The following is a 26293-nucleotide window of genomic DNA, read 5'->3' as shown; positions in this document are numbered from 1 at the left end:
AAGTAGACTAGTTTGCCTCCGTCCCTCACCCCTCTGCCATTAAAGGGAACAGGTTCCTGGCCTTCATTTCAGCAGGAAAGGGGCTATGAATGCACGTGTGCTAGCTAAGCAACAATGCAAATTAACAAAAGGGCCTGTGGCCTGGGGAATACACTGCTGGGTCTGGGCTCAGGCCGGGACCCCGCGCCAAAATGTTTCCCTTCAATCCCAGAGAATCTGGGCCCATTTCTCGGGGCGCTGTGCACTGCTCTGGCCGCCTCTGCACTGTGCATCCCGGAACCACCCTCTGTCTCCGTCTCGCCGGCTGCTAGCTAGCGCGGCCGGCGGCTGGCGGCACCGACAGCAGGTGTGGCTGCCCCTTTAAGCAGCGAAGCTAGTGTTGCAATCGCCGCCTCGAGGACGGGTTCTTTCCGGGGGGTGGAGCCTGTACTGTTGCAGTAACCAACCGGAGCGCGGCATTTTCCGCGGGAGATCCGAATTTCGCGGCACGACGTTTGGCGCTAAAAAAAAAAAAAAAAAAAAAGAAGAAAAAAAAGAGGCAGAGAAAGACTCAGGGACTAGAGAGCGAGCCGCAAGGAAGTCGGTGCAGTCGAGACCCCCCTCCCCATCCCAGCGCATCGCGTCTCCGCCGAGCTTGAGGGCACGCCGGGGACCCCTCTCCAGAGCCGGCCGGACCCCAGGTGCCGAGGCCTTGGGGAGCGCGGGGAGTCCCGGGTCGCGGTGCCCTCGGGACGAGACAGCCCCTGGCAGTGCCACCACCGCAGCCGCCGGGCGGTCTCCAAGCGCTGCTCTGCTCGGCCGCGGGCCAGGAGGGGAGGGTCCGGCCTTGCCCCGCAGGCGTCCATTGGCGGCTTCCCCCGGCCTCCGCGCCATGCCGCGGGCCGTGTGAAAGGCGGCAGCACCGGAACCCGCAGGTGTCCGCGGGCGCGCCAAGCCCTTTTGGGTAGGGGGCGCCTTACTCGCTATGCTGCAAGGGCCCCGGGCCTTGGCTTCGGCCGCTGGGCAGACCCCGAAGGCGGTGCCCGCGATGAGCCCCACAGAGCTGTGGCCATCCGGCCTCAGCAGCCCCCAGCTCTGCCCAGCTACTGCTACCTACTACACACCGCTGTACCCGCAGACGGCGCCTCCCGCAGCGGCGCCAGGCACCTGCCTCGACGCCACTCCCCACGGACCCGAGGGCCAAGTTGTGCGATGCCTGCCGGCAGGCCGGCTGCCGGTAATGCTGGGGGCCCCCACCGCTTCCCCCTGTGCTTTTCCAGGTGTAGGAAAGGAGGGAGGGGTGCCTGAGATCCAGTTTGAGTGGAGCAGGTAGAGTTTTGGGAAGAGGGAAGATGAGCTTTCAGTTTCCAGGACCCAGTGCCCCCAGTATCTGAGTAGAAGACCCCTTCATTTTCAGACTTTGGATGAAATAATCTCATCCATTGTAGTGGAGTGGAATGAGCACTGGATTGCGAGTCTGGAGGGAGACCCAACTCACTACTCCCAGTGCACTGTGTGACTTTGGGGAAGTCCATGCAGCCAACATTGCGGCCATTCATTCATTACTTCATTGTTTGGCCAGAAACCAGTACCGGGTGCCTGCTATTGTCCAGGCAAAGAGTATGGCCTGGGGACACTGTGGGACTTTGGTAAGACAGAGGGATAGGTCTAGTGGGTCTCTCAGGTCCAATCTGCCGTGGACAGACTCCAGATTGTCCAGCCAGCTCCTGGTATAGCCCCAAGTATCTGCCCTAGGTCCTCCCCCAGGCCCAGTCTTCCCTCCCAGACAACCTGTAGCAGATACAAATGTGGGCAGCCCCCTTGGGTTCTGTTCAGATTGGCTGCTCTCTCCTCAAGCTCCCAGGCTCGTTGTCAGAGCGGGCCCAAAGTGTAGTGGCACCAGGCTCCCTGCCGACCTGGGCTCAAGGTCTGTTTTGTGGGAGTGGAATTCCTGGAGCCCGTGTGAATCAAAACAACTTTAGGGTGGGGGGTGGAGTGGGAAAAGCCTGGGGGAGTGGAGGTGGTGGTGGTTGAGGAGCCTGGTTTCTGGTGTGACTGCCACTAATTCTCTGTGTCCTTGGACAAGTCTTGGCCCCAGTCTGGGCCTCAGTGTCCTCTCCTTCACAATGTGTGTGTGCACAGGTGGCTGTGGGGCTAGCTCTTCTCAGCCACATTCAGCTCCAGGTCCTGGGTTTTGGAAGCAGGCTCCAGGGAGAGGAAGGGGGTGTTGTAGGTTTGCTTAGTTGTGAGTGCGGTGAATAAGTTTGGGTACAGGGATAAGACCACCCCCCACTGCCCCAGAGGCATCTGGTCAGACTTGTGCTAGTCAGCAAGCACGGATACCCAGCCAGCTCTGGATGCAGGCAGAGCCACCACTCCCTGCCAGTGGACTCAGGCTTTGCCCATGTTCAAAACGTTAACCTTCCTGGAGACCCTTCCTGCACATGATTTCTAACTAGGAGAGCAGTGGGCAGGAATGGTATTATCCCCATTTTACAGGTTAAGCAACTGAGGATAACTGGGATTGGGTATCTTGTGTTCGGCGTTTTATAGCCTAAAACATCTTTGTAGTTTGTGAGATAGATGGCATTAATAGCTCCATGTTACAGGGGAAAACTGAGGCTCAGAGAGGGGATGTCACCTAAGGTCAGAGATGGGGATGGGGTAGAGTGATGGGACTTACAAAGCAGTCGGCTCTTCTTTTTTATTTTTTGAAGAGACAGGGATCTCCCTATGTTCCCCAGGCTGGTCCCAAACTCCTGGGCTCAAGCAATCCTCTTGCCTCAGCCTCCCAAAGTGCTGGGATTACAGGCATGAGCTACTCTACTGCACCTGGTCAGGCAGTAGGCTCTTCTCTATGTAGCCTTGACTTTCTTTAATACTGCCTGACTTAGGAGCTGAGTTCCCCCCAGGGAAGGGAGCTTTGTGGCAGGCCCACTCTCCTCTGGCCTGCTGCTTTCAGACTGGAAGTTTCAGTAACAGCTGTGGTTTTACACTGCTTTGAACCCTCCCAGAGGAGCCCAAGTACATCTGTCTGTACCTCCCTCCCAGAAGGGCTCAGTGATCTTAGCAAGAAGGTCTCTCTTTTACTGAGTGCCTCTCCTGTGCCAGACACTGCTTGGCACTCTTCACGTTCATTATCTTGGTCGGGATGTCCAGAATGAGGCATCTTGCAGATAAGGAGACTGAGCAAAGAAAGGAAGTCACTTGCCTGGGTCACAAGCAAAGAAGCAGGGGAGTCTCCTTGCAGCAGACCACCCTAAAGGCCTGCCAGGCCCAGAGCTCCCACTCCTGTCAATCCCCAGATGCCCGGGGCCCAGCCCCGTGGGCAGGCCTGCCCTCTGCTTACTCATTTTACAAGGGTGTGAGCTGGAACGGCTCCAAACCCAACCCTGGGTGTGGCCGCTTGCTTTGTGGCCAGGCTGCAAAGTGCAGGGTGAGCAGGATTTGTTGGGGAGCTTCTGTTTAAAGGGACCTCAGGCACTGTCCAAGGATGGCAACCAAGTTCAATGGCAGAATGAAGGCCAGAACCCAGATCTCCTGGCTCCCTGTCCAGAGCTCTTTCCAAGTCCTCTGAGGAAGGCTCAGGGAATGCCCCTTTATCGCATGCCTCCTCTGGCCAGGCGCATGGCATCATTCTCTTTCATCCCGGCAGGAAGCTCTGCCCAGGCTGGCGTGCAATAGCACCATCTCTGCTCACTGCAAACTCCGCCTCCCAGGTTCAAATGATTCTCTTGCCTCAGCCTCCCAAGTAGCTGGGATTACAGGCGCCTGCCACCATGCCAGGCTAATTTTTGTATTTTTAGTAGAGATGGGGTTTCACCATGTTGGCCAGGCTAGTCTCGAACTCCTGACCTCAGGTGATCCGCCTGCCTTGGCCTCCCAAAGTGCTGGGATTACAAGCGTGAGCCACCACACCCGGTCCTCCTTTTCTTTTAATTTGTCTACATTTTCCAAATTTCCTCTTGTGAGGCATGAGAGAAAATAAACATTTTAACACACAACTCTACAAGGCAGGTCAGGTGAGGAGATGTAGGCTCAGAGAGGCAAGACAGTGAATCCCAGGCTCCCCAGCTACCAAGTGGCAGAGCTGGGATCTGAAAGCGAGGTTCGACCCCTTACATTTGCTCCTACCCCTACCATCTAACTTAGGGCTTAGTAGAGACCAGGCTCCACTCTGCATGACCTTGGGCAAGTCACTTCCTCTTCCCCAAGTCCCAGTTTCCTCACCTTGGTGCCCGTAAGGGGGTTGTGCCTGGTGATCTCTGACCCTCTGCACTTGTGCAGCTGCCTGAGGAAGGAGCTGTACTCTTCTCCATAGGGGTTGGCTGGGTGGGCTTGAGTCCTGACCAGGCCTTGAAGATCCAGCCAAAGGGGCTGCCTAAGAGCGTCCAGGATAGAGCTAAGCTGGGCTCTGGCTGTGGCCATAGCCTTTGCTCTCCTCCCCTCATCACAGTCTCTTTTCAGCTCACCCTTGAACTTTCACCTTTTCCCCACTGGTGCTCCCCATACATCAGTGCTAGCAGCTCCCTGGTGGGGGCACTCCCTATGGGCAAAGTGCTTTGCTGCACTATGTCACTGAATCCTCAGCATAGGTGGAGACAATGATGCCCATTTTATAGGTGACTTGAGGTCAACTGATTTCCCAGCTAAGAAGGGGAAGGCCTAGATGCAAAGCCAGGCCAGTCTGACTCCAAGACCTGTGCTCAGCCTCACCTTGATCCTGATCCTCCTGGGCTTGTCGTCTGCCACCTGTATTCTGCAGGTTCAGCCCAAGCCATAGGCTGACTTTCCTCTGGGCACTGCCCAAAGGTGTCAGGGAGGTATCCTTAGGGGGACACTTGCTGCATTGGGACCCTGGGAGTGCAGAATAAGGGTGAAGGAGAGTGAGAAAAGAGAGAAGGCTGTGTGTGTGTGTGTATGTGTGTGCATGTGCATGCAGTGATGGGGGCAGGTGGGCGTAGCCCAGGCCTTGGCCCAAATTCTAGCAAATCCTGGGGCAGCGTGTGTGGGATGCAGCTGAGGCAGCCTGGTACATGGCTTTGGAGTCAGACAGGCCTAGGTTCAAACCCTGGCCTGGCCTTTTGTGTGACCTTGGGCACGTGCTTACCCTCTGTAAGTCTCCATTTCTTGGCTTCCGAGAGCCAGTGGCAATACTGATGTGGCAGGACTGTTATGGGCGTGTAACAGGCCCAGCATAGATATTCTGTTCCAGGTCTTCCCGGGGTTCTTCCTGGTGTGTTCTGGTGGGGGAGACAGGTGTGGCTGGGGAGGCCCTGGGCTGCCCCACCTCCGCCTCAGGTAGAACTCCACCTGAGCTTCCCTTCCTCTCCCTGCCCTTGGTGCTCCTGCTGGGGGATATATGAAGAATACTAGGATGTGCAGCCTTGGTCAGGATTGATGGAGGCCTCGGAGCTCCCCAAGCCTCAATTACTTCAGCTGTACGATGGGGATTAGTGGTGTGGGAAGATTCAGTGAAGTGATGAATGTTGGGGCGTGGTTCAGGGCATGTGGAAGGTCTCAGCCAGTGACTGGCACTTTCTCCAGTGACAGCGTGGGGCTAAATCTCTAGAATATAGGATTTCACCAGTTAGGAAGGTAGAAAAGGAATATTCGAGAGACTCATTCAAGAATGAGCAGTAAAGTGTTTGGATGGTTTCCAGGTCTGGGTAGTGGTGGAGAGCAAGAGTGTTATATCCAGGCTCCTCAAACCAAGGAGCAGAGCTTCTCAAATCAGCCCAGGAAGACTTCCTGGAGGGGGCAGGAGTGGGGGGAGGGGAACTGACAGCAGGAAGAGCTGTCACCACCTCCAACACCTGTCAGCCCAGCTGTGCTCAGCAGCAGTTAGAAGCCTCAGCCTTGCTGCGCATGACCTCACCACCAAATGTTAAAATAGGCCTCTGTGTCCAAGCCAGGGCAGGGGTGTCTGGGGGATCCAGAGTTGGAAAGAGGAAAGAAATGGGCTCGATGACCCCCAGAAGGATGTATGAAGGAAGAGGTTGAGATTAGATTTTCGGGAAGGGACTCTGTGTTTCCTGAACACCTACTGTGTGCTGAGACACAGGCTGAGAACTTTACAGAAGTTAAAGGAGCAGGAGCTAACCAGGGTCTTTCTCCCGCATGCAGACAGGGAGCTAAATAAGTGCTTCAAAGGGAAGCAACGCAGGGATTAATTCAGCGTGTTCCAGGGTTTTTAAGATGCAGAGGCTGCCCGGGTGGTGCCTTCCTTGAATCCTTACAATAGCCCCTTGAGGTAGGCATTTTTACCCCATTTACAGAGGAAGAAACTGAGGCTCCTAGATGTGTAACATTTCCCCCAACTCGTACAGTGAGCCTGCGAAGGAGCTGGAGATTCAAGCATGGGTCTCTGACCTATGTCCCAGTGTCCCAGTGCCCCAGCCCTGCCCCTGCCCTGCCCCTGCCCAGCCCTAACCAGGAGAGAGGCCCTTTCCGGGCCAGTGCAGCTCTGGGCCTAATTGGGGCCCGGGTGGCAACAGGGTGGAGAGGAGCAGATGGGTCTACGGTTTGATTTCCCCAGCAGGTGTTTCCCAAGCTTGGCGGGAACAGAGAGGGGGAGCGGGGGGGGGCGGGGGGATGGCCTCAGCTGCTTGTCCTTAAGACACGGGAAGGATTCATTGTCTGCCCCTCTCGGCAAAGAAAGAATGGCAAATGCAGTCTATTCAGGAGGCCCTGGGGCCCTCAAGCTGGAGTCCAAACATGGGGGTGGGGATGTTTGCACTGCTTCCCACTGTGGGCACCTCCCTGGGTTGTGGCACTGAGCCAGGAAGTCCCCTGGGTCTGGGCGGATGCCCAGCCCCGCCCTGATAAGGACCAGCTGTGGGACTGTGATGGGCACTCAGTCTGGCTGGGCCAGCTGCTTCTGTAGGGGGGCCCTTTCCCCACCCTGATGTGGTTTAGGCCCCACCCACTGCTTCCTCCTGGTATCATCCTCTGGGTGTGGTGGGGTGAGGAGTGGGTATAGGAGCCGGCTTAGGGCCCGTGGTTAAGGAACTCTGAGCCCTTGGCCAGACTCGCTTTGGTAGGGTCTCAAGTGCCTGGGCCTCAGAGGATGGGAGTTTTATTTGCCCTTCAGAAAACAAGAGTTCCCCTGAAAGCTCACTTCTCAGGTCACTGATGTTTTCCTATCAAGTATAGCAGTGCTTCACCAGGACTGGCGGTAAACTGAGGCACAGAGGTGGCTGCTAAGTGGCTTCATCGCTTTGGCCCCACATCAGGGAAAGGCTAAAGGAGGAATGATTCTCAAAGTCTGCCTCTCTCTCCCCCTTCTCTCCAAGGCCAAAAGGAAGCTGGATCTGGAGGGGATTGGGAGGCCCGCCGTCCCTGAGTTCCCAACCCCCAAGGGGAAGTGCATCAGAGTGGATGGCCTCCCCAGCCCCAAAAGTAAGCAGTGCTGATGGGGCCTCTGGGGTGGGGTGGTGCAGGGGCAGAGGGCAGTGCCCTGCCCAATCACTGGCAGTCATATTTGGATCACTTTCCAGTTTACAAAAGCTTCCTGTGCATTTTATGATTTGATCCCGCCAGGTAGGTAGGCTTGTCTCTCTTTACTAATCAGGCAACTTGAGACTCAGAGAGCTTGAGTGACTTGCCCATAGTCTCAGAGTGGAGTCAGGACTAGAGCCTGGACATGTAAATCTTGCACTACTTCTATGTTTTTTGTTGTTGTTGTTGTTGTTGTTGTTGTGAGACAGGTCTCGCTCTGTCACCAAGCGTGGATTGCAGTGGTGCCATCTGGGCTCCCTGCAACCTCCACCTCTGGGATTCAAGCAACTCTCTCACCTCAGCCTCCCAAGTAGCTGGGACTACAGGTGCATGCCACCATCCCTGGCTAATTTTTGTATTTTTAGTAGAGACACAGTTTCACCATATTGGCCAGGCTGGTCTCAAACTCCTGACTTCAAATGATCCACCCGCCTCGGCCTCCCAAAGTGCTGGGATTACAGGCGTGAGCCACCATGCCCGGCCAGTCTCGCACTGCTTCTGCCACACCATGTACTGCTCTCATGATCTAAACGCAATGACCAGTGTTTTATTTGGGAATTTATTATTCTTAAAAAGTTTTAATGTTTAGGTCAATGTAAATTTTTCTAAATCAGAGGAGCAGGGGCTAACCAGGGTCTTTCTCCCACATGCAGACAAGGAGCTGAATAAGTGATTCAAAGGGAAGAGAAGCACAGATTAATCCAGTCTCTGCCACCCCAGAGGTTTTTAAGATCCAGAGGCTGCCCAGGTGGTGCCTTCCTAAAGCTAAGTTGGAGGGGGTTGCTGCCTCTTGATATTTTCAGTCAATATCCTGGATAGGCTGAGCGTGGTGGCTCACACCTATAATCCCAGCACTTTGGGAGGCCAAGGTGGGCAGATAACCTGAGGTCAGGAGTTCCAGACCAGCCTGGCCAACGTGGTGAAACCCCGTCTATACTAAAAATACAAAAATTAGCCGGGTGTGGTGGCTCATGCCTGTAATCCCAGCTACTCAGGAGGCTGAGGCAGGAGAATCGCTTGAACCTGGAAGGCAGGTTGCAGTGAGCCGAGATTGCAACAGTGCACTCCACTCCAGCCTGGGAGAGAGAGTGAGACTCCATCTCCAAAAAAAAAAAAAAAAAAAAAAATCCTGGTTAGAGCAGGAGTTTAAGCAACTGTGTTTGGGAGGAACACTAGTTTTGGGGGTCCAGGTAGGCCTCTGCCCCAACCTGACAGGTCACTCCTGTGAACCTCAGTTGTCTCGTGTAAAAGAAGACACAGCTAGATCAGGAATGGCAAGAAAGTTTCCTCTACATTTGATTGGTCAAGGCTGCCCAAAGCACTGTCTTGAAGGATCCTGAGGCTCATGATAACTGGTCCTTCTCCAGAGGAACCTAAGACTCTAAAACTCAGGTTCCAGAATTACTAGATTGGCCACTAACTTGCTATATGACTTGGAAGTCACTCAATTACAAAAGTCCCCTCGTGGTTTTTTTTTTTTTTTTTTGAGACAGAGTCTCTCTGTTTACCCCAGGTCGGACTGCAGTGGCGCTTTCTCGGCTCACTGCAAGCTCCGCCTCCCAGCTTCACGCCATTCTCCTGCCTCAGCCTCCCGAGTAGCTGGGACTACAGGCGCCCGCCACCGCGCCTGGCTAATTTTTTGTATTTTTAGTAGAGACGGGGTTTCACCGTGTTAGCCAAGATGGTCTCGATCTCCTGACCTCGTGATCCGCCCGCCTCCACCTCCCAAAGTGCTGGGATTACAGGCGTGAGCCACTGCGCCCGGCCTCCTCGTGGTTTAAGATGCTGCAGCTGAGATATGGTCTTGCGACATCAACCTCATTGAGAAAGGGACCTTTTTCATGAACCTCCCCGACTTGATGTTACAGGACCGATTTTTCTCAGATAATCATTGTGATTCACATGGGAAGAAAAAGCAAGTGTGTGTCTATAAAAATGCTCTTAAATCCAGGCTTCTTATTTCTACCCTATTCTAATTCCAAACTCTGGACATTTAAGTGGCAGGATAGGGTAATGGTTAAGAAGGAAAACTCTGGAGTCAGACTGCCTGGATTTGAATTCCAGCTTTGCCACTTTCTAGCTGAGTGAGCTGAGCAAATTACTTAAACTGTGCCTCAGTATTCTCATCTATAAAATGGGGATGATTGTACAGCAACCTTACAGGGTGTCGTAGGGCTTAAATGTGTTCTTATATGGAAAGCACTTAGAACAGTGACAGTAGTTGTGGGTGGTTGTGTGGCAGCCCTAAGCTGTGGTGGAAATGTGCATTTAACCAGGAGTCAGGACACTAGGCTTCCAACACTGCCCACTGGCTGTGAGACCTTAAGCAAGTCACCTTCCCTCTTAGGTGTCAGGTTCCCTGTCTGGACAGTGGTGGTGATGGATGCCCTTGCTCACAGTGCTTTGTAAACTGGAAAGTGGTGAAAGGTGGTACTTAATGAGCCTACGTCAATGGACGAGGGTCCTGGGCGGGTCCTCCCCTCCCTGAGCTGTGACTGGGTCCCTTTCTTCCTCAGCCCCCAAATCCCCCGGGGAGAAGACTCGGTATGACACCTCGCTGGGGCTGCTCACCAAGAAGTTCATTTACCTCCTGAGCGAGTCAGAGGATGGGGTCCTGGACCTGAACTGGGCCGCTGAGGTGCTGGACGTGCAGAAGCGGCGCATCTATGACATCACCAACGTGCTGGAAGGCATCCAGCTCATCCGCAAGAAGGCCAAGAACAACATCCAGTGGGTGTGAGTGCCTGGGCGGCCAGTGGTACCCTCCAATGGGTACTTGTGCTGTGGGCGGAGCCAGAGGCAATAGCCAGTGGGCGTGAGTGGCAGGGGCAGGGCTGAGAGCAACATCCAATGGGCACAAGGGCTGAGGCGGACCAAGAACAACATCCAATAGGCTTATTGCTGGGGGTAGAGCCAATGTATGGTGAGGAAGAGCGCCATGTACCTGCTGAAGTAATCGGAGAACGTGATGCGGGGCGGAGTGGAGAATGACATCTGGGAGGTGTGAAGGCAAAGGGAACCCCAGATTCTTCCTCTTGAGTCAGAGATCCCAAGATCTACTTCTTCTAGCTTAGGGCAGTCCCCTGGGAGCTGAGTAGGGGGATCCTGGACTCCCTCCAGATCTGAGATAGGAGTACTCAAGCCTCCTCTCTCCATTTCTACAGGGTTTAAAGAGCTGACCTATAGCCCTTGGCATAAATCCTAAGAGAACCCAGGCAGGGAAGTCAGGACTGAGGCTACTCCAGTTGGAGGAGGCTGGGGCATAGGGATGAACAGAGTCGAGAGCCCCTCAGAAGTGGGGTTCAGGCCTTGACTTGTTTCTTCTCCCAAGCCCAAGCCCCAAACCTCTAGTTCCAATCCCTGGTAGCTCCCTGAGTGACAGGCATGACCACTGATTTGCACAACCCAGGGAAGCACCCTCATAGACTATTTTTTGAATGGCCTTGTTCTGGAGTTTCACCCACAGACTGACACTGGGGGGCTGCTCTGTTCCCAGAGGCAGGGGAATGTTTGAAGACCCCACCAGACCTGGGAAGCAGCAACAGCTGGGGCAGGAGCTGAAGGAGCTGATGAACACGGAGCAGGCCTTGGACCAGCTCATCCAGAGCTGCTCTCTGAGCTTCAAGCACCTGACTGAGGACAAGGCCAACAAGAGATATCCTCTTTGGTTGGGGGAAGGTGTCAGGGAGCAGGAATCTGTTGCATGTTTATATCTATCCTGAGTTGATGCAGTAACTTACCCTAAGGGTCTGGCATCTGTTTCTTCCTTCCTGGGTGGCTTTTCTTCTCAAGTCTATTTTTCTAATTATTTCTTTATTTTTTTAGAGACAAGGACTCATTCCGTCATCCAGGCTGTAGTACAATGGCATGGTCATAGCTCGCTATAGCCTCACACTCCTGGGTTCAAGTGATCCTCCCACCGCAGCCTCCTGAATAGCTGGAACTACAGTCATGTGCCACCATGCCTGGCTAATTTTTTATTTTTTGTATAGACAGGGTCTCGCTTTGTTGCCCAGGCTGGTCTCTAACTCTTGGCTTCAGTCGATCCTCCTGCCTCAGTCTCCCAAAGTGCTGAGATTACAGGCATGAGTCACTGTGCCTGGCCTCAAGTTTATTAAAGGTATTTTTTCATTATTGAAAATAAGCCAAGTACATTTCTTTAAATCTGGAAAATGGAGAAAAAGAATGACGAGCTGCCACCTTAACATAGCCATTGTTCCTGAACTGCACACAGAATGTGTTTTATTTAAATATAGTTGTAATGTAGTTGTGTGCCTGCTGAACATAGCTTTTTTTTTTTTTTTTTTTTTTTTTGAGACAGTCTCACTCTTGCCCAGGATGGAATGCAGTGGCACAATCTTGGCTCACTGCAACCTCCACCTTCCAGGTTCTAGCGATTCTCCTGCCTCAGCCTCCTAAGTAGCTGGGATTACAGGTGCCTGCCACCATGCCCGGCTAATTTTTTTTTTTTTTTTTGAGATGGGGTCTCGTTCTTGTTGCCCAGGCTGGAGTGCCGTGGCATGATCTTGGCTCACTGCAACCTCTGCCCCCTGGGTTCAAGCGATTCTCCTGCCTCAGCCTCCCGAGTAGCTGAGATTACAGGTGCCTGCCACCACACCCGGCTAATTTTTGTATTTTGAGTAGAGATGGGGTTTCACCATGTTGGTCAGGCTGGTCTCGAACTCCTGACCTCAGGTGATCCATCCGCCCCAGCCTTCGTAAGTGCTAGGATTACAGGAGTGAGCTACCGCACCCAGCCTTCACACCCAGCTAATTTTTGTACTTTTAGTGGAGATGGGGTTTCACCACGTTGGCCAGGCTGGTCTTCAACTCCTGACCTCAAGTTATCCACCTGCCTCAGCCTCCCAAAGTGCTAGGATTACAGGCATGAGCCGCCACGTTCAGCCGAATATCTTCATACATAGAATGCTTTCCCATATTTTTACTTGTTTCCTAGGTCAGATCCCTAGGATTGAAATGATGAGGTCAAAGAGCATGGACTTTGCTAAGGCTCTTTCATGCATTTTCCAAAATCATTTCATATCTAATTGGTTTTGGATCTGACCTTGTATTTTTGGAAGGATGCTAGGCATTGTGAGAAATATAAAGAAATAAAACACGTTTTCCTGCCTTCTCAGAGCTAATGATCTAGTTTGAGAGATGAAGCCTTTACATAAGGCAACATTTTTTATGATTTATAATGTAAGGCAACATTATATGATTTATAATGTAAGGCAATATTTTTTATGATTTATATCCCCATCTGCTTTCCAAAGGGATCCAAGGTAGCTTATGATATTAACAGGTTACAGATTGTATTATTTCTAAGTTGTACAAGGAGTGAGAAAGTAATGTTCAGAGGCTTAGGAGAGGTGGGTGAAGGTGCTTCCTGGCAGGTTTGGGGTTTGAATTTTGACCAGACAGTCACTTTTCTTGACTCTCCTGCCCTACGCTGGCCTATGTGACTTACCAGGATATCCGTGCTGTCGGCAACTTTAAGGAACAGACAGTGATTGCCGTCAAGGCCCCTCCGCAGACGAGACTGGAAGTGCCCGACAGGACTGAGGTGAGAGGGGAAATATTTGGTGGAGAGCAGGGTTGAGACCCTGCCAGGGAGGGTTCCAGGTGGCTCTGCAGACTCTGTCCCTGGCACTGCCTAGCCCCATGCTTCTCAGGCCCATTCTGGTGTCCATGGCAATACTGGTGGCCTTCAAGCTTGGGCAGAAATGGCAGAAGCTGGAAAGGGCAACGGAGACTGAGTAGTGGCCTGAGAAGATGTCTGTTCCTAGTTTCTTTCTGCATCCCACCAGCCCTGGGTTCCTGCACACATGCACACTCATGCCCACACATGACGGTGTCAGTACTCATGAAAATCCTTTCATGCTGACTGTGCTTTCCCAGGTTAAAGACCGAAATTCCTGACACTCCCTATGAGGCTTCGGTGCTCTGAGTCCCCAGCTGACCTTGCCAACCTCCTTTTCCGTGCTGCCCCATCTGTCTTTGTTTTGGCCACACTGACCTGTCTGCAGTTTCCCCATTGCACTAAGCTCGTTCCTAGTGTGAGATCTTCTGTTTTGTTTTATTTATTTATTTATTTATTTATTTATTTATTTATTTATTTTTGAGACAGAATCTCACTCTGTCGCCCAGGCTGGAGTGCAGTGGTACGATCTTGGCTCACTGCAACCTCCGCCTCCCGGGTTCAAGCGATTCTCCTGCCTCAGCCTCCCAAGTAGTTGGGATTACAGGCGCCCGCCACTACGCCCGGCTAAGTTTTGTATTTTTTTTAGTAGAGATGGGGTTTCACCATGTCGGTCAGGCTGGTCTTGAAGTCCTGACCTCATGATCCACCTGCCTCGGCCTCCCAAAGTGCTGGGATTACAGGCATGAGCCACCACACTCAACCTATTTGTTTTTTTTTTTAAGACAGGGTCTTGCTCTGTCACCCAGGCTGGAGTGCAGTGGCATGATCTCAGCTCACTGCAACCTCTGCCTCCTGGGCTCAAGCCATCCTCCCACCTCACCCTCCTGAGTAGCTGGGACCACAGGTGCATGCCACCATGCCTAGCAAATTTTTTGTTTTTTTTTTGTAGAGACGAGGTTTTGCCATGTTGTCCAGGCTGGTCTCGAACTCCAGCATAGAAGTGATTTGCCCGCCTTGGCCTCCCAAAGTGCTGGGATTATAGGCATGAACCACCACACCTAGCCGTGCAAGACCCTCATACATGCTCTTCCCCTCGAGCTGAAATGCTCTTCCCTCTCTGCCTGATTTACTGCTATTCATCCTATAGGTCTCAACTCAAATGTCACTTCCTCAAGGAAGCCTTCTCTGATTACCTCCAGACTTCATAAACACCAGTGCTTTTCCACTGCCTTTAATCTCCATTTGCTGAGGTATATTTGGCATGATTACACGATTGCATTCTGCTTCATCTATTAGTGTGTAAGCTTCACAAGAGAATGTTCTGCTCACCTTGTATCCCTTGCCCAGAGCCTGGCATATTATAAGGACTCAAGAAATAATTTATTTGAAGGAAGAACTGGGGTTGCAGAGACAATTAAGGTCCGGCCCCTACCCTTGGAGGAGTTCAGGACTTAGTGGGAAAAAGACGCTGTCATTTATAGACTGAAGATGTGCTTTGAGAGCATAGAGAAAGGGTAGTTAGAGGAGGTATCCCAGGTGGGGACAGTTAAACTAGGTCTTAAAGAATGAATAGGGTTTTTGCTAGGTGCAGTTCTGTGTGAGTACAGGCATGGAGACCTGGACATGTGCCTGGATGGCATGCGTGTCATCAGTTGTGGCTTAAGTTGCGGTTATGTGGTAGGGAAGAGACAGGGTGGGAAGACCAAATACTAGGACTCTTGGTTACAAGTAACAGAAAGCCAAGTCCAACTGGCTTCAGCAGGAGGTATGGGTAGGGGTGGTGGGAACCAAATGACAAGTCCCAGGGGAGATTCAGAGATTGCGGGCAAGGCTGGATGTTGATGCTCAAACTATGACTTCAGGTCTGTCTCACGCTTTTCATCTCTCTGCTTTTCTCTGTGCCGACTCCATTCCCAGGTGGGCTCTCTCCCTGTGGTGGCAGAGGTAGCTTTTATGATACCAGCTCAGCAACCCCAGTGGGAAGGGGGCTTCCGTTTCCCACAAGTCCAGCAAAAGTCCTGGGCCTAGTGCTGGTTGGATCCACCTGAGCCATGGGCCATCCTGAACCAATCATGTCACATTAACTTTCCTGGCTGCGTCACAAGCTCATCCACTGGCATTGGGGAAGGGTACTGCCCCCCCGCCCCAAAACTAGATGACCTGAGAGTGGGGGGAAGAGTGATTTCCCACAGGAAAATCAAGGTGTTCCCCCTAAAAGAAGTGGGCTTCGGGGCCAGACAGCAGAAACAGCGGAAGTCCACCTTAGGCCAGATGGAGTTGGTCTCAGTGCCAGCCCAGGGTTTGAGCTTGCACCCATGGATGGCAGCAGCCACGTGCGTCTGTCCATACACACTAAGTGTAAGTGTCCAGCTGCCCAGAGCAATGACCTGGCTTCTCCTCCTCCTCCAGGACAACCTGCAGATATATCTCAAGAGTACCCAAGGGCCCATCGAAGTCTACCTGTGCCCAGAGGAGGTGCAGGAGCTGGACAGTCCTTCCGAGGAGCCTCTCCCCTCTACCTCCACCCTCTGCCCCAGCCCTGACTCTGCCCAGCCCAGCAGCAGCACCGACCCTAGCATAACGGAGCCCACAGCATCCTCAGGTAGGTCCCTTGTCCAGAGGGACAGGAGGTGGAGGGAGAGACCGGCCTTAGTTTTCTCTTCTACATCAATGTTTGTTGAAAACCTCCTGTTTTATCCAGCAGCTGGGGATGTAGTCATCCTACCCCACACATGTGCATTGTACTTAATGCTTTATAAAGCCTCACTAGGAAGGCTGGTGCTGCTCCAGGACAGAGGAAGGCCTGGATCTGAATCCCAGCCTGTCCACTTACCAGCTATATGACCTTGGACAAGTTACCTAACCTCTCTTGGCCTCAATTTTTCTCATCTGTGAGTTGGGCGCAGTAATTAATACTGTCTAACTCATAGGTTGTTGTGAGATTATAGCTCACGCCTATAATCCCAGCACTTTGGGAGACCGAGGCAGGAGAATCATTTGAGACCAGGAGTTCAAGAGCAGCCCGGGCAACATAGGGATACCCTGTCTCTACAAAAAAATTTACAAATTAGCCAAGTGTGGTGGCACAAGCCTGTAGTCCAGCTACTCGGGAAGCTGAGGTGGGAGGATCACTTGAGCCATAGAGGTTGAGGCTACAGTGAGCTATGATCATGCCACCGCACTCTAGCGTGGGCAACAGAGGGAGACCCTGTCTCAAAAATAAAAATAAGAATAAAATTTTAAAAAATAGGCCAGGAGCTGTGGTTCCCACCTATAATCCCAGCACTCTGGGAAGCTGAGGTGGGAGGATCACTTGAGCCCAGGAGTTCAAGACCAGCCTGGGCAACATAATGAGACTCCATCTCTAATAAAAATAAAATAAAATAATAAAATTTGCCCATTAAAAGAAAATAAGACATAGAGGTGATGTGTCTTACCTAAGGTCTCCCAGCTGGGAGGCAACAGAGCCGTGTCTTGAGCCTTGGTCTACACACTCCCAGCCCAGTGCTCTCTCCACAAGGCATAGATCAAATCAAAGAAGGGGCTTCTGGCTGGGAGGTGGACAGTATGGTTAAGAGCTGGCTACCCCTGATGGAAGGTAGTACAGGTAAGTTGCCAGGGAGCAAAGTTCCTGAGAGCTTCCCAAAGAGGGTGGGAGTCTGGAAGGAGTACAAATGGAAGCCTTTAAAGGCCCCTCTCCAGAACAGTTTTTGCCTTTTCCTGGATCACACATCTGGTTAGACTGGCAGGATTCTTCAAGGCTGTGTAGGCCAGTGTTCCACTTTTTGTCTTCTTAGCAGCAGAATCCTCTTAAGTAGAACCCTAGTGTTTAGACAAAGGTAGAGCTAGAGCTGGGCTGATGGGAGAGGCTTGCTGGAAGGGCTCTGCAGTACACCAGTTGTGTCCATTTCCCTAACTCAGAGGTTAATAAACTATTGCCTGCAGGTCAAATCTGACCTGCTTTTAATGACCCATGAGCTAAGAATGGTTTTACATTTTTAAAGAGTTGTGGGAGAAAGAAAAAGAAGGCAACTATGTGACAGAGACCACAAGTGTCCCACAAAGCCTAAAATACTCTCCAGCTTTTTTTTTTTTTTTTTTTTTTTTTGAGACAGTCTTGCTGTCACCCAGGCTGGAGTGCAATGGTGTGATCTTGGCTCACAGCAACCTCTGCCTCCCGGATTCAATCAATTCTCCTGCCTCAGCCTCCCAAGTAGCTGGGATTACAGGTGCCCACCATCACACCCAGCTAATTTATTTATTTATTTATTTACTTTTTGCATTTTTTAGTAGAGGCAGGGTTTCCCCATGTTGGCCAGCCTGGTCTTGAACCCTTGACCTCAGGTGATCCACCTGCCTCGGCTTCCCAAAATGCTGGGATTACAGGCTCCAGCTCTTTATAGAAGTTTGCTGTCCCCATCTAACTCAACCCTTCTTTTTACACATGAATGAACAGAGGCCCAGAGAGGGCAAGTGGCTTCCCTAAGGTCACACAGCAAGTTGATGGCAGAGCTGGGACCAGAGCCCAGCCTCCCAACTCTTCTCTAATGATCTCTCCTGTGTCTGTCAGGCCTCATCAGGGACCAGAGTTTCTCCCTGTGCCAGCCATCTGTCCCTCGGGGCACCTCCCCAGTGCCTATCTCCCATCCCAGACCTGTGCCCCACCCTCTGGTCCATCCTCCTCCTGCTGTGCCTCCTCACGCAAGTGTCAGCATGCGCATAGCCCTCTGAAGCTGGAAGCACCTTTGCTTCAGTTGTCCTCTGAGACCTTGGGTGGAGGTGGCAGATCCCAAAGCATAAACAAGGGTGTGAAGTTGTTGGTTTTTTTTTTTTTTTTGAGACAGAGTCTCACTCTATCACCCAGGCTGGAGTGCAGTGGCACGATCTTGGCTCACTGCAACCTCCGCCTCCCAGGTTCAAGCAATTCTCCTGCCTCAGCCTCCCGAATAGCTAGGAGCACAAGTACATGCCACCATGCCTGGCTAATTTTTGTATTTTCAGTAGAGACAGGGTTTCACCATGTTGGCCAGGCTGGTCTCGAACTCCTGACCTCAGGTGATCCACCCACCTCAGCTTCCCAAAGTGCTGGGATTACAGGTGTGAACCACAGAGCCCGGCCTGGTGTGAAGTTTTTACCTGAGTTTTACAAATCAAGATCCTGAGGCCCAGAGAGGAGTAGAGGCTTACAGAGCAGTCAGTGGTGGGGCCAGCTCTCATGTCATGGCTGTCCCCGCCGACCCTTGTCACATGGCCTCATAGTATTATCCCTGCTGAAGGGAGGAGGAGGAAGTTTTCCTGGTCTCGGCTCACTGCAACTTCCACCTCCCAGGTTCAAGCGATTCTCCTGCACAGAAACACACACACACACACACACACACACACGTACACACGTGTTCCCTGCTGTGTTCTGAAACAGTATGGTTTTGAGGTCTGAGTGCCAGAAGCCATGTAAGAGAGGAAGCCACTACAGTCTTGGGGCCTGGGTCCTGGCCCTGGTTCTGCATTACCAGGGGAAGTGTTCTCTTCAGCCTCAGTTTCCCTCATCTGTAATGGAAGGGGTTTGAACAACATCGTCTCTGACATTTCTCCAGGCTCTGACATTCTGAGATACACCTAAATGTAGCTGATGGCACAGGATTTGAAATTGGGAGACCTGGGTTCAAGCCTGTATCTCACCTCTTAGTGACTTGGTGACTGTGAGTGAATCACTTTAACCCCTCAAAGCCTGAGTTCCCACATCTCTCAAATGGGGACACTTGAAATTTCCTCATGAATATTGAATGGGTTATAGAAGATGACATGGCATAAATGTGACTTAAAAAAAAAAAAAAAACTTACGTGGCCGGCTGCAGTGGCACACGCCTGTAATCCAGCACTTGGAGAGGCTGAGGGAGGTGGATCACTTGAGGCCAGAAGTTCCAGACCAGCCTGGCCAACACGATGAAACCCCATCTCTACTACAAATACAAAAATTAGCCGGAGGTGGTGGTGCATGCCTATAATCTCAGTTACTCAGGAGGCTGAGGCACAATAATCACTTGAACCAGGGAAGCAGAGGTTGCAGTGAGCTGAGATCACACCACTGCACTCTAGCCTGGCCGACAGAGTGAGACTGTCTCAAAAAAAAAAAAAGCTTATGTGAAGAGCATCTACTGAGCTGGGCCTGGTGCTGTTTTAGAGACAGAAAAGCAGTAAGAGCCATTCAGAGTGTGGTGGAGAGACACTTATTACAAAAGGTGATTCTATTTCTGGACGTGATCAACAGCAGGAGACAGCAAGGTCTGACCTATAATAGAGATTTTCACATGTGTTTTATCAGTTACTGCTTCTAATACTCATCCCTGTTTTTCCACATGAGGAAACAGAGTTCTGGGGTTCCATGGCTGGTGAGAGGAGGCGCTAGAGTCTGAGCCCATATGCTCCCCGCTCCCAAGCCAGGCCTCTGACTGTAACATCAGCAGCATGCCAAACAAACCTTAGATTTTTTTTTTTAATGCAAATACATTTAATGGACTTCTTTGGGCCCTAGTTTTCTCATCTGTAAATAGGGGTAACAGCACGGACTCCCTCAGGGCCGTTTGAGTGTCCAAGGAGGCTGAACCACGCCTCGCCTCAAGGGCAGTGCCACCACCTCCCCCATTAGCCTTGGTAAATTGGAGCAATTTTTAACAGGAGCAAGGGCAGCATGCAGACGCGACAAACCAGTGCTTATTTATTTATTTATTTATTTTTATTTTGAGACATGAGTTCTCGCTCTTGTTGCCCAGGCGGGAGTGCAGTGGCGCGATCTTGCCTCACTACAACCTCCACCTCCTGGGTTCAAATGATTCTCCTGCCTCAGCCTCCCTATTAGCTGGGATTACAGGTGCCTGCCACCACACCCGGCGAATTTCTGTATTTTTAGTAGAGATGGTGTTTCACCACGTTGGCCAGGCTGGTCTCGAACTCCTGACCTCAGGTGATCTGCCTGCCTTGCCCTCCCAAAGTACTGGCATTATAGGCATGAGCCACCGTGCCAGGCCAAACCAGTGCTTCATATGCACTTACCATGTAGTCCTCTGAGTAACCCTTTGAGGTAGGTAGAGTTATCATGCCCCATGCAGAAGGGAGGAAATGGATGCTGTAAAATGTGAAGTCCAGAGCAAGACTCCATCTCAAAATAAATTAAATAAATAAATAAAAGGTGAAATCACATGTCCAGGGGTGCACCACCAGTCTCAACAGGCAGACTAGCATCCCATCACAGTTGTATCTTCAAAATAATACTTGGCTGGGGCTTAAGGAGTGACTCCAATGTGGGGGATTCTCAGCATCAGGATATATGTGGCAGGCAATTTCCAGTGCCTCATTGCATGTCCCTGTATGGGAAATCACCATCTTACATCTAAGTGGAAATGAGCAGGTTGGGTGTGGTGGCTCATGCCTGTAATCCCAGCACTTTGGAAGGCCGAGGCAGGAGGATTGCTTGAGCCCAGGAGTTCGAGACCAGCCTGGGCAACAGAGTAAGACCCCCGTCTCTACAAAAAAGTTTGAAAATTAGATAGGCACGGTTGCATGCACCAGTGGTCCCAGCTAATCAGGAGGCTGAGGCGAGATGATTGCTTGAGCCCAGAAGGTTGAGGCTGCAGTGAGCCGTGTTCACCCTACTGCACTCTGCACTCTAGCCCGGGCAAGACCCTGTTTCAAAAAAAAAAAAAGAAGAAGGCGAGAAAGAAATGAGCATAGAGTGCTGGAGAATGGCTACTGAAAGGTCAAATAAGATGAGGCCAGAGAAATGACCATTGGGTTTAGCAGCATGGAGGTCACTGGCTCAGGGACATGGTGGGGAGAGACCCCAGACTGGAGTGAGTTGAAGAGAGAATAATAATAGGAAAGAAGAGACAAGATCAGGCTACTCTGGAGAAAGTTTACTGTGCAAAGGAGCAGAAAAATGGGCCAGTAGTTGAAGAGGGTGATGAGGTCAGGTATAGTTGTGTGTGGTGGAGAGTAGAGTCAACGTAACAAATTTACCATCGTAACTATTTTTAAATGTACAGTTCAGTGGTAATTAATACATTCATAATGTTGTGTAACCATCACCACCATTCATCTCCATAACTCCTTTCACCTTGTAAAACTGAAACTCTGTACCTATTCCCCATTCCCCTCTCTGCCCAGCCCCTGACAACCACCCTTCTACTCTCTCTCCCTGCGATTTTGACCAAGTATCTCATGTAAGTGGAATCACACAGTGTTTTTTTGTGATTGGCTTATTTCACATAGCTTAATGTCCTCAGGGTTCATCTATGTTGTAGCACGTGTCAGAATTTCTTTCCTTTTTGGTCGGGCACAGTGGCTCAGGCCTGTAATCCCGACACTTTGGGAGGCCAAGGGAGGTGGATCACTTAGGGTCAGGAGTTCGAGACCAGCCTGGCCAACATGGTAAAACCCGATCTCTACTAAAAGTACACACATTAGCTGGGTGTAGGGGTGCGGTGGTGCGTGCCTGTAGTCCAGCTACTTGGGAGGCTCAGATGGGAGAATTGCTTGAACCCAGGAGGCGGAGGTTGCAGTGAACCAAGATCGCAACACTGCACTCTAGCCTGGGTGATAGAGTGAGACCTGGTCTCAAAAAGATAAAAAATACATGAAAAGGGGTAGGGTTGGGTGTAGACTCTGGAAGGTGGATTTTGAGAGCAGGACAGTCCACCCAGGCTGAGGAGAGAGGAGACGGGTGCAGTCATCCAGAGAACCGGAAGTTTGTCCTCGCATGCTGAGGAGTTGGATGCTAGGGCCAGGCGTAACCTTTGTCTGTTTGTCTCCAGCGCCAGCGCCAGCGCCAACCCCCCAGCAGGCCCCACCGCCTCCATCCCTGGTCCCCTTGGAGGCTACTGACAGCATGCTGGAGCTGCCGCACCCACTCCTGCAGCAGACTGAGGACCAGTTCCTGTCCCCGACCCTGGCGTGCAGCTCCCCTCTGATCAGCTTCTCCCCGTCCTTGGACCAGGACGACTACCTGTGGGGCTTGGAGGCGGGTGAGGGCATCAGCGACCTCTTCGACTCCTATGACCTTGGGGACCTGTTGATTAACTGAGTGGCCCTGCCTGCCCCCAGCAGCCTGCCCCCGACTCTACCTCCTCACAGACAGGCTGACAGCCCCTCTGCCTGCACAGGGACATTGGACACTAGGTGCTGCCCTCAGGACATGGGGTCTCCTCGCCTTTCCCGCCCCAGCCGGCGGAAGCTGTGTGGGGAGATGTGAATGGTACGGGTGAGGAGTGGATAAGGGGTGTGTCCTCACCTTCCTAATGGAAGCTGGGCCTGGGGAGGGCCATCCAGTCTTCTGACTTCTGACCTCTCACGAGAAGGCTGCAGGTGAGGTGGCCAAGTCCAGGGAAAGGCCCTACCTCCTTTTGAGGGGTAATTAGGACCCTCGACGTACCAAGAATTAGGTGATGCCTTTGTATTTATTTCAGGTTGAGTTGTTTGTTTGTCCTCCCTGAATTTTAGCAGGGAGGTTGTTCTAGTTTTTAGTGAGACCTCTGCAGACAGACCCATCAGGGCCCATCGCTGTCCATGTTCCAGGGCAGGTCTGGGTTTCCAAGGGAGGGGCCCGGGCCACGTCCCTGGTTTCTCCACCGTGGTGGGGGCTGGGACTCTGAGGGGCTGTCCAGTCTGCCAGAATGCTAATTGCACTTAGGCCTCATAGTTCTAGTAAACGGCAGCTGTAGGCCCTTTTGCCTCTAGCCCTGTTCTTGGCCTCACATCTCCAGCTGAGCTGCTGGTCTTGGCTTCCTGGTTGCCTCTGTCCCAGAGATGGTCCCAGGGAGCCATCCTAGGGCAGGTAGCGCTGAGGCTCCTGTGCAAACAGGAGCCCCCTGCTCGGGAGACCCCTTTCCTGAGGCCAGAAGTCCTTACCTCTCCCTCCCCTTGCGATGTAAAAATCGTCCAGCAGAGACAAGCTCCCGCGGAAAACAGGAACATGGGGGCAGCTGTCATGGCTGTGGCGGGCACTTTTCCTCAGAGTTTCTGCCTTGCGCTGGTCCAGGAGCCATTTTGCACCAAGGACTTGGTAGGCAGAGGCAGCCCCACTGTGAAGAAGGGTCAGATTAAAACAACAAGCTGCCAAAAGCATCCCCTCTGCCCCCCATGTGGCACTGGCATCATTCTTTGCTTCCCTGGGAGGAATTTTTTCACCATATTTATTGAAGGGGATGGTTCCTTAAGGACGTCTCTGCCCGTCAGAGCTCACTCAGACCCCAAGGACACAGGTGACTGGGGCTTGGTGACTTGTTCACTCCTTTTTTCCTAGGTATACTGAAGGGGTGACAGAGAGAGGTCTTCATGGCAGACCAGGACTTCACAGCTAATGGGGAGAGGAACTCATGTGACCTCTTCAGGCCTGGGGTCCTGAGGGGGTCTTTTGGCTTCAGCCTGTTCCCCCAGAGGCTTGATCATCCCACACTGTCCCTTCAGTCCAGCTGCTCTTCTCCCCCACCCACCCTGGGATGTGGGTGCTCTGGGCTGAACCAAGGCCATGCCTTCTGGAGAGAGGCTCAGGGGCTGGTCTGAGAGGCCTGCCACCCACCCCTCAGGGAGCTAGGTTTTCTCAGAGGCTCAGCTGGACAGCACTTTTTTTAAAAAGTTTGTAGCATTAAGCTGGTTTAAAATATGAAGTTGGTTTTGTTGGATGACTCCTGAGCTGACTGACTGATGTCTGAAGTTTGAGACGAGGGATTATTTCAGGGTGGGGCCCAATGTGATCTAATGCCCAGCTGGGGGCAATTGTGCCTCATCATTTGCTCAAATTCCTGGGCCCCCAAGTTAGCCCCCTCCCAGGAGTGGTCAGCAGGTCACAGCTGCCCTCACTCTATAAGCAGGGCTAATTGCGTACCCTTTACAGAAGTGCTTTTGTTCTCCTCCCCAAATACTCACAAGGGTCTTATCAGAAGCCTGTCTTGAAGTCCGGCATGCGCAGGGATCCTGTGTGGGATCTTGTTTGTGGTGAGTGGGCTGCTCTGAGGTCTCCACTGGGCTGCCATTTAGCCATGTGCCATCTCTGAAGTCAGAGGTGTTTGACTCCCATCCCTTGGACTCTGTCTGGAGATTTCCCCAAGAATCACATCAGAGAAAAGGAAGAAAAGGCCTGCAGGACCCACTGGGAATGAGTTTAATACTGAAGTCTGGAATGTAAGCTCATGCCCTAGAGGCCTCTCCATATGGCTGGACAGGGGAGCTGCCCTCAGGCTTGTGCCCTGTGTCCTCAGCAGCTGTCTCTGTCCCCCTCTGCACTATGCCTTTTGCACCTTGCCTGGCCAAGGGGCTAGACCTCCCAGGCTAAGCCTTAGATTCAGTGCAGGACACAAGCTCATGCCCCCTTCTTGCCAGTGACACTTGAAGCCTCCCGACTGCCACAGAGCGCTTTCAGGGCGCATTGTGAGTGGTATTTTCTTTTCTTTTTTTTCTTTTTCTTTTTCTTTTTTTTTTTCAGATGGAGTCTCGCTCTGTTGCCCAGGCTGGAGTGCAGTGGCCTGATCTCGGCTCACTGCAACCTCTGCCTCCCAGGTTCAAACGATTCTTCTGCCTCAGCCTCCCGAGTAGCTGGGACTATAGGCATGCACCACCACGCCCGGCTAATTTTGTATTTTTGGTCGAGACGGGGTTTTGCCATGTTAGTCAGGCTGGTCTTGAACTCCTGACCTCAAGTGATCCACCACCTCGGCCTCCCAAAGTGTTGAGATGACAGGCACGAGCCACCGGGCCCAGCCTGAGTGGTATTTTCTTTAGGAACCAGGTAGACTTTAAAACGAGGGTAGGAGAAGAGCTAGTTTCTTTCTGAGGTAAATAATTTCTGCCAGGAAACTTCCCAGCCCCACCAGCAGCCCCCCTAAAAAATCACTCATATCCCCAGGGACTTCTAAAGCTTGGGCCTCCAGGAAATCATCCAGTAGAGTTGGAGATTAATGGGAACTCCTTTCCCATTAAAGGTGTTAGAATAGACCAGAGGGTGTCCCTTTTCCATAGTAATGGCATCGGCTGGTGTGCCTTCAGGGAGGAAGAGGGAGGTGGGCAAGCTTGAAAAACTGGCTTTAGGATGGTTCTGACTTTGTTCTCCCTCCCCAAGAGTTCTCAACCTCCATCCTGCAGTGTTCAGAGTTCAGGGAAAGGGTTTGGGTGCCCCAGCATCCAGGTGTTGTGTGGCTTAGCGCATGTGAAGTGAAAACCTTTCGGGGTTGTTTGGAAGCAGCTTTCTGGTTCTTGTCATTGTATCCTGAGGTCCCAGAACCCCATTCTCCCACGAGGATCCTCAGTGACCATGGTGGCCACACACCCGGCCAGCCTGCTGGCTCCTGGGTGAGCTGAAGAACCTTGCCTGTGAGGGTGAGCTGGACCCGAGAGAACATGGTCCCCGTGCTGGGACTCGTGCGGGTCATTTCCCACCGGCCTGGTTTCACCTGGTCCTGTCTTGATGAGCACCGTGTAAGCCTCCTTGTGTTGAGATAATTGGGCATTAGACATTAAACTGAAGCTCTGGGCATCTTGTCTTTGTCGTGCTTTCTGAAGCTCATTACCAACTGTGGATCTGGTCCCTCCAGGCTAGGCGTTGGGGGCTGTCCTGGCCAATGCCGGGGGGGTACATGATTGCCCAGTGGATTTCCCTCCAAGATACAGCCTCTTATCACCATGCCTGCAATCTCACCTTTAAGGCACTGAAAAGTTCTCAGCACCCAGATCTAAAATGTGATCAGCCCTGACTCTGTCTCCCCTATCTGGGCTATTTCCACAGCTTCCTGAATGGTCTTGCTGCCCACACTGTCCCTCCCACCCTCTACATCAGTGGGTCCAACTGTAGTCCTCAGACCAGCAGCAGCAGTATCACCTGGAAATGTGAGACATGCGTATTCAAGACCATGCCTCACACTGGATGCGTTGGATCACTTGAGGTCAGGAGTTCAAGACCAGTCTGGCCAGCATGGTGAAACCCCATCTCTACTAAAAATATAAAAAAATTAGCCGGGCATGGTAGCGGGCACCTGTAATCCAAGCTACTGAGGAGGCTGAGGCAGGAGAATCACTTGAACCCAGTAGGCAGAGGATGCAGTGAGATCACACCACTGCACTCCAGCCTAGGCTACATAGTGAGACTGTCTCAAAAAAAAAAAAAAAAAAAATGGCCAGGTGCAGTGGCTC

At 52.0% G+C, this 26293-nt stretch overlaps 1 protein-coding gene across 1 annotated transcript; it reads left to right on the top strand.

The window, feature by feature from the left end:
- The first annotated feature begins 540 nt into the window (after positions 1 to 540).
- On the top strand, positions 541 to 25638 carry E2F2 (E2F transcription factor 2). Its single transcript, XM_003271597.3, has 7 exons — positions 541 to 1216; positions 7275 to 7380; positions 9996 to 10215; positions 10976 to 11134; positions 12931 to 13045; positions 15533 to 15725; positions 21928 to 25638. The coding sequence occupies exons 1-7, from the start codon at positions 965 to 967 to the stop codon at positions 22194 to 22196; spliced, it is 1314 nt and encodes a 437-aa protein (XP_003271645.1). The 5' UTR covers positions 541 to 964; the 3' UTR covers positions 22197 to 25638.
- Positions 25639 to 26293: the final 655 nt, after the last annotated feature.

The sequence above is a fragment of the Nomascus leucogenys genome, chromosome 24, assembly GCF_006542625.1.
Source record: "Nomascus leucogenys isolate Asia chromosome 24, Asia_NLE_v1, whole genome shotgun sequence".
In the NCBI taxonomy this organism is placed as follows: domain Eukaryota; kingdom Metazoa; phylum Chordata; class Mammalia; order Primates; family Hylobatidae; genus Nomascus; species Nomascus leucogenys.
Note: the sequence above shows the minus strand (reverse complement) of the source record. Positions and strands in the feature narration are given on the sequence as shown.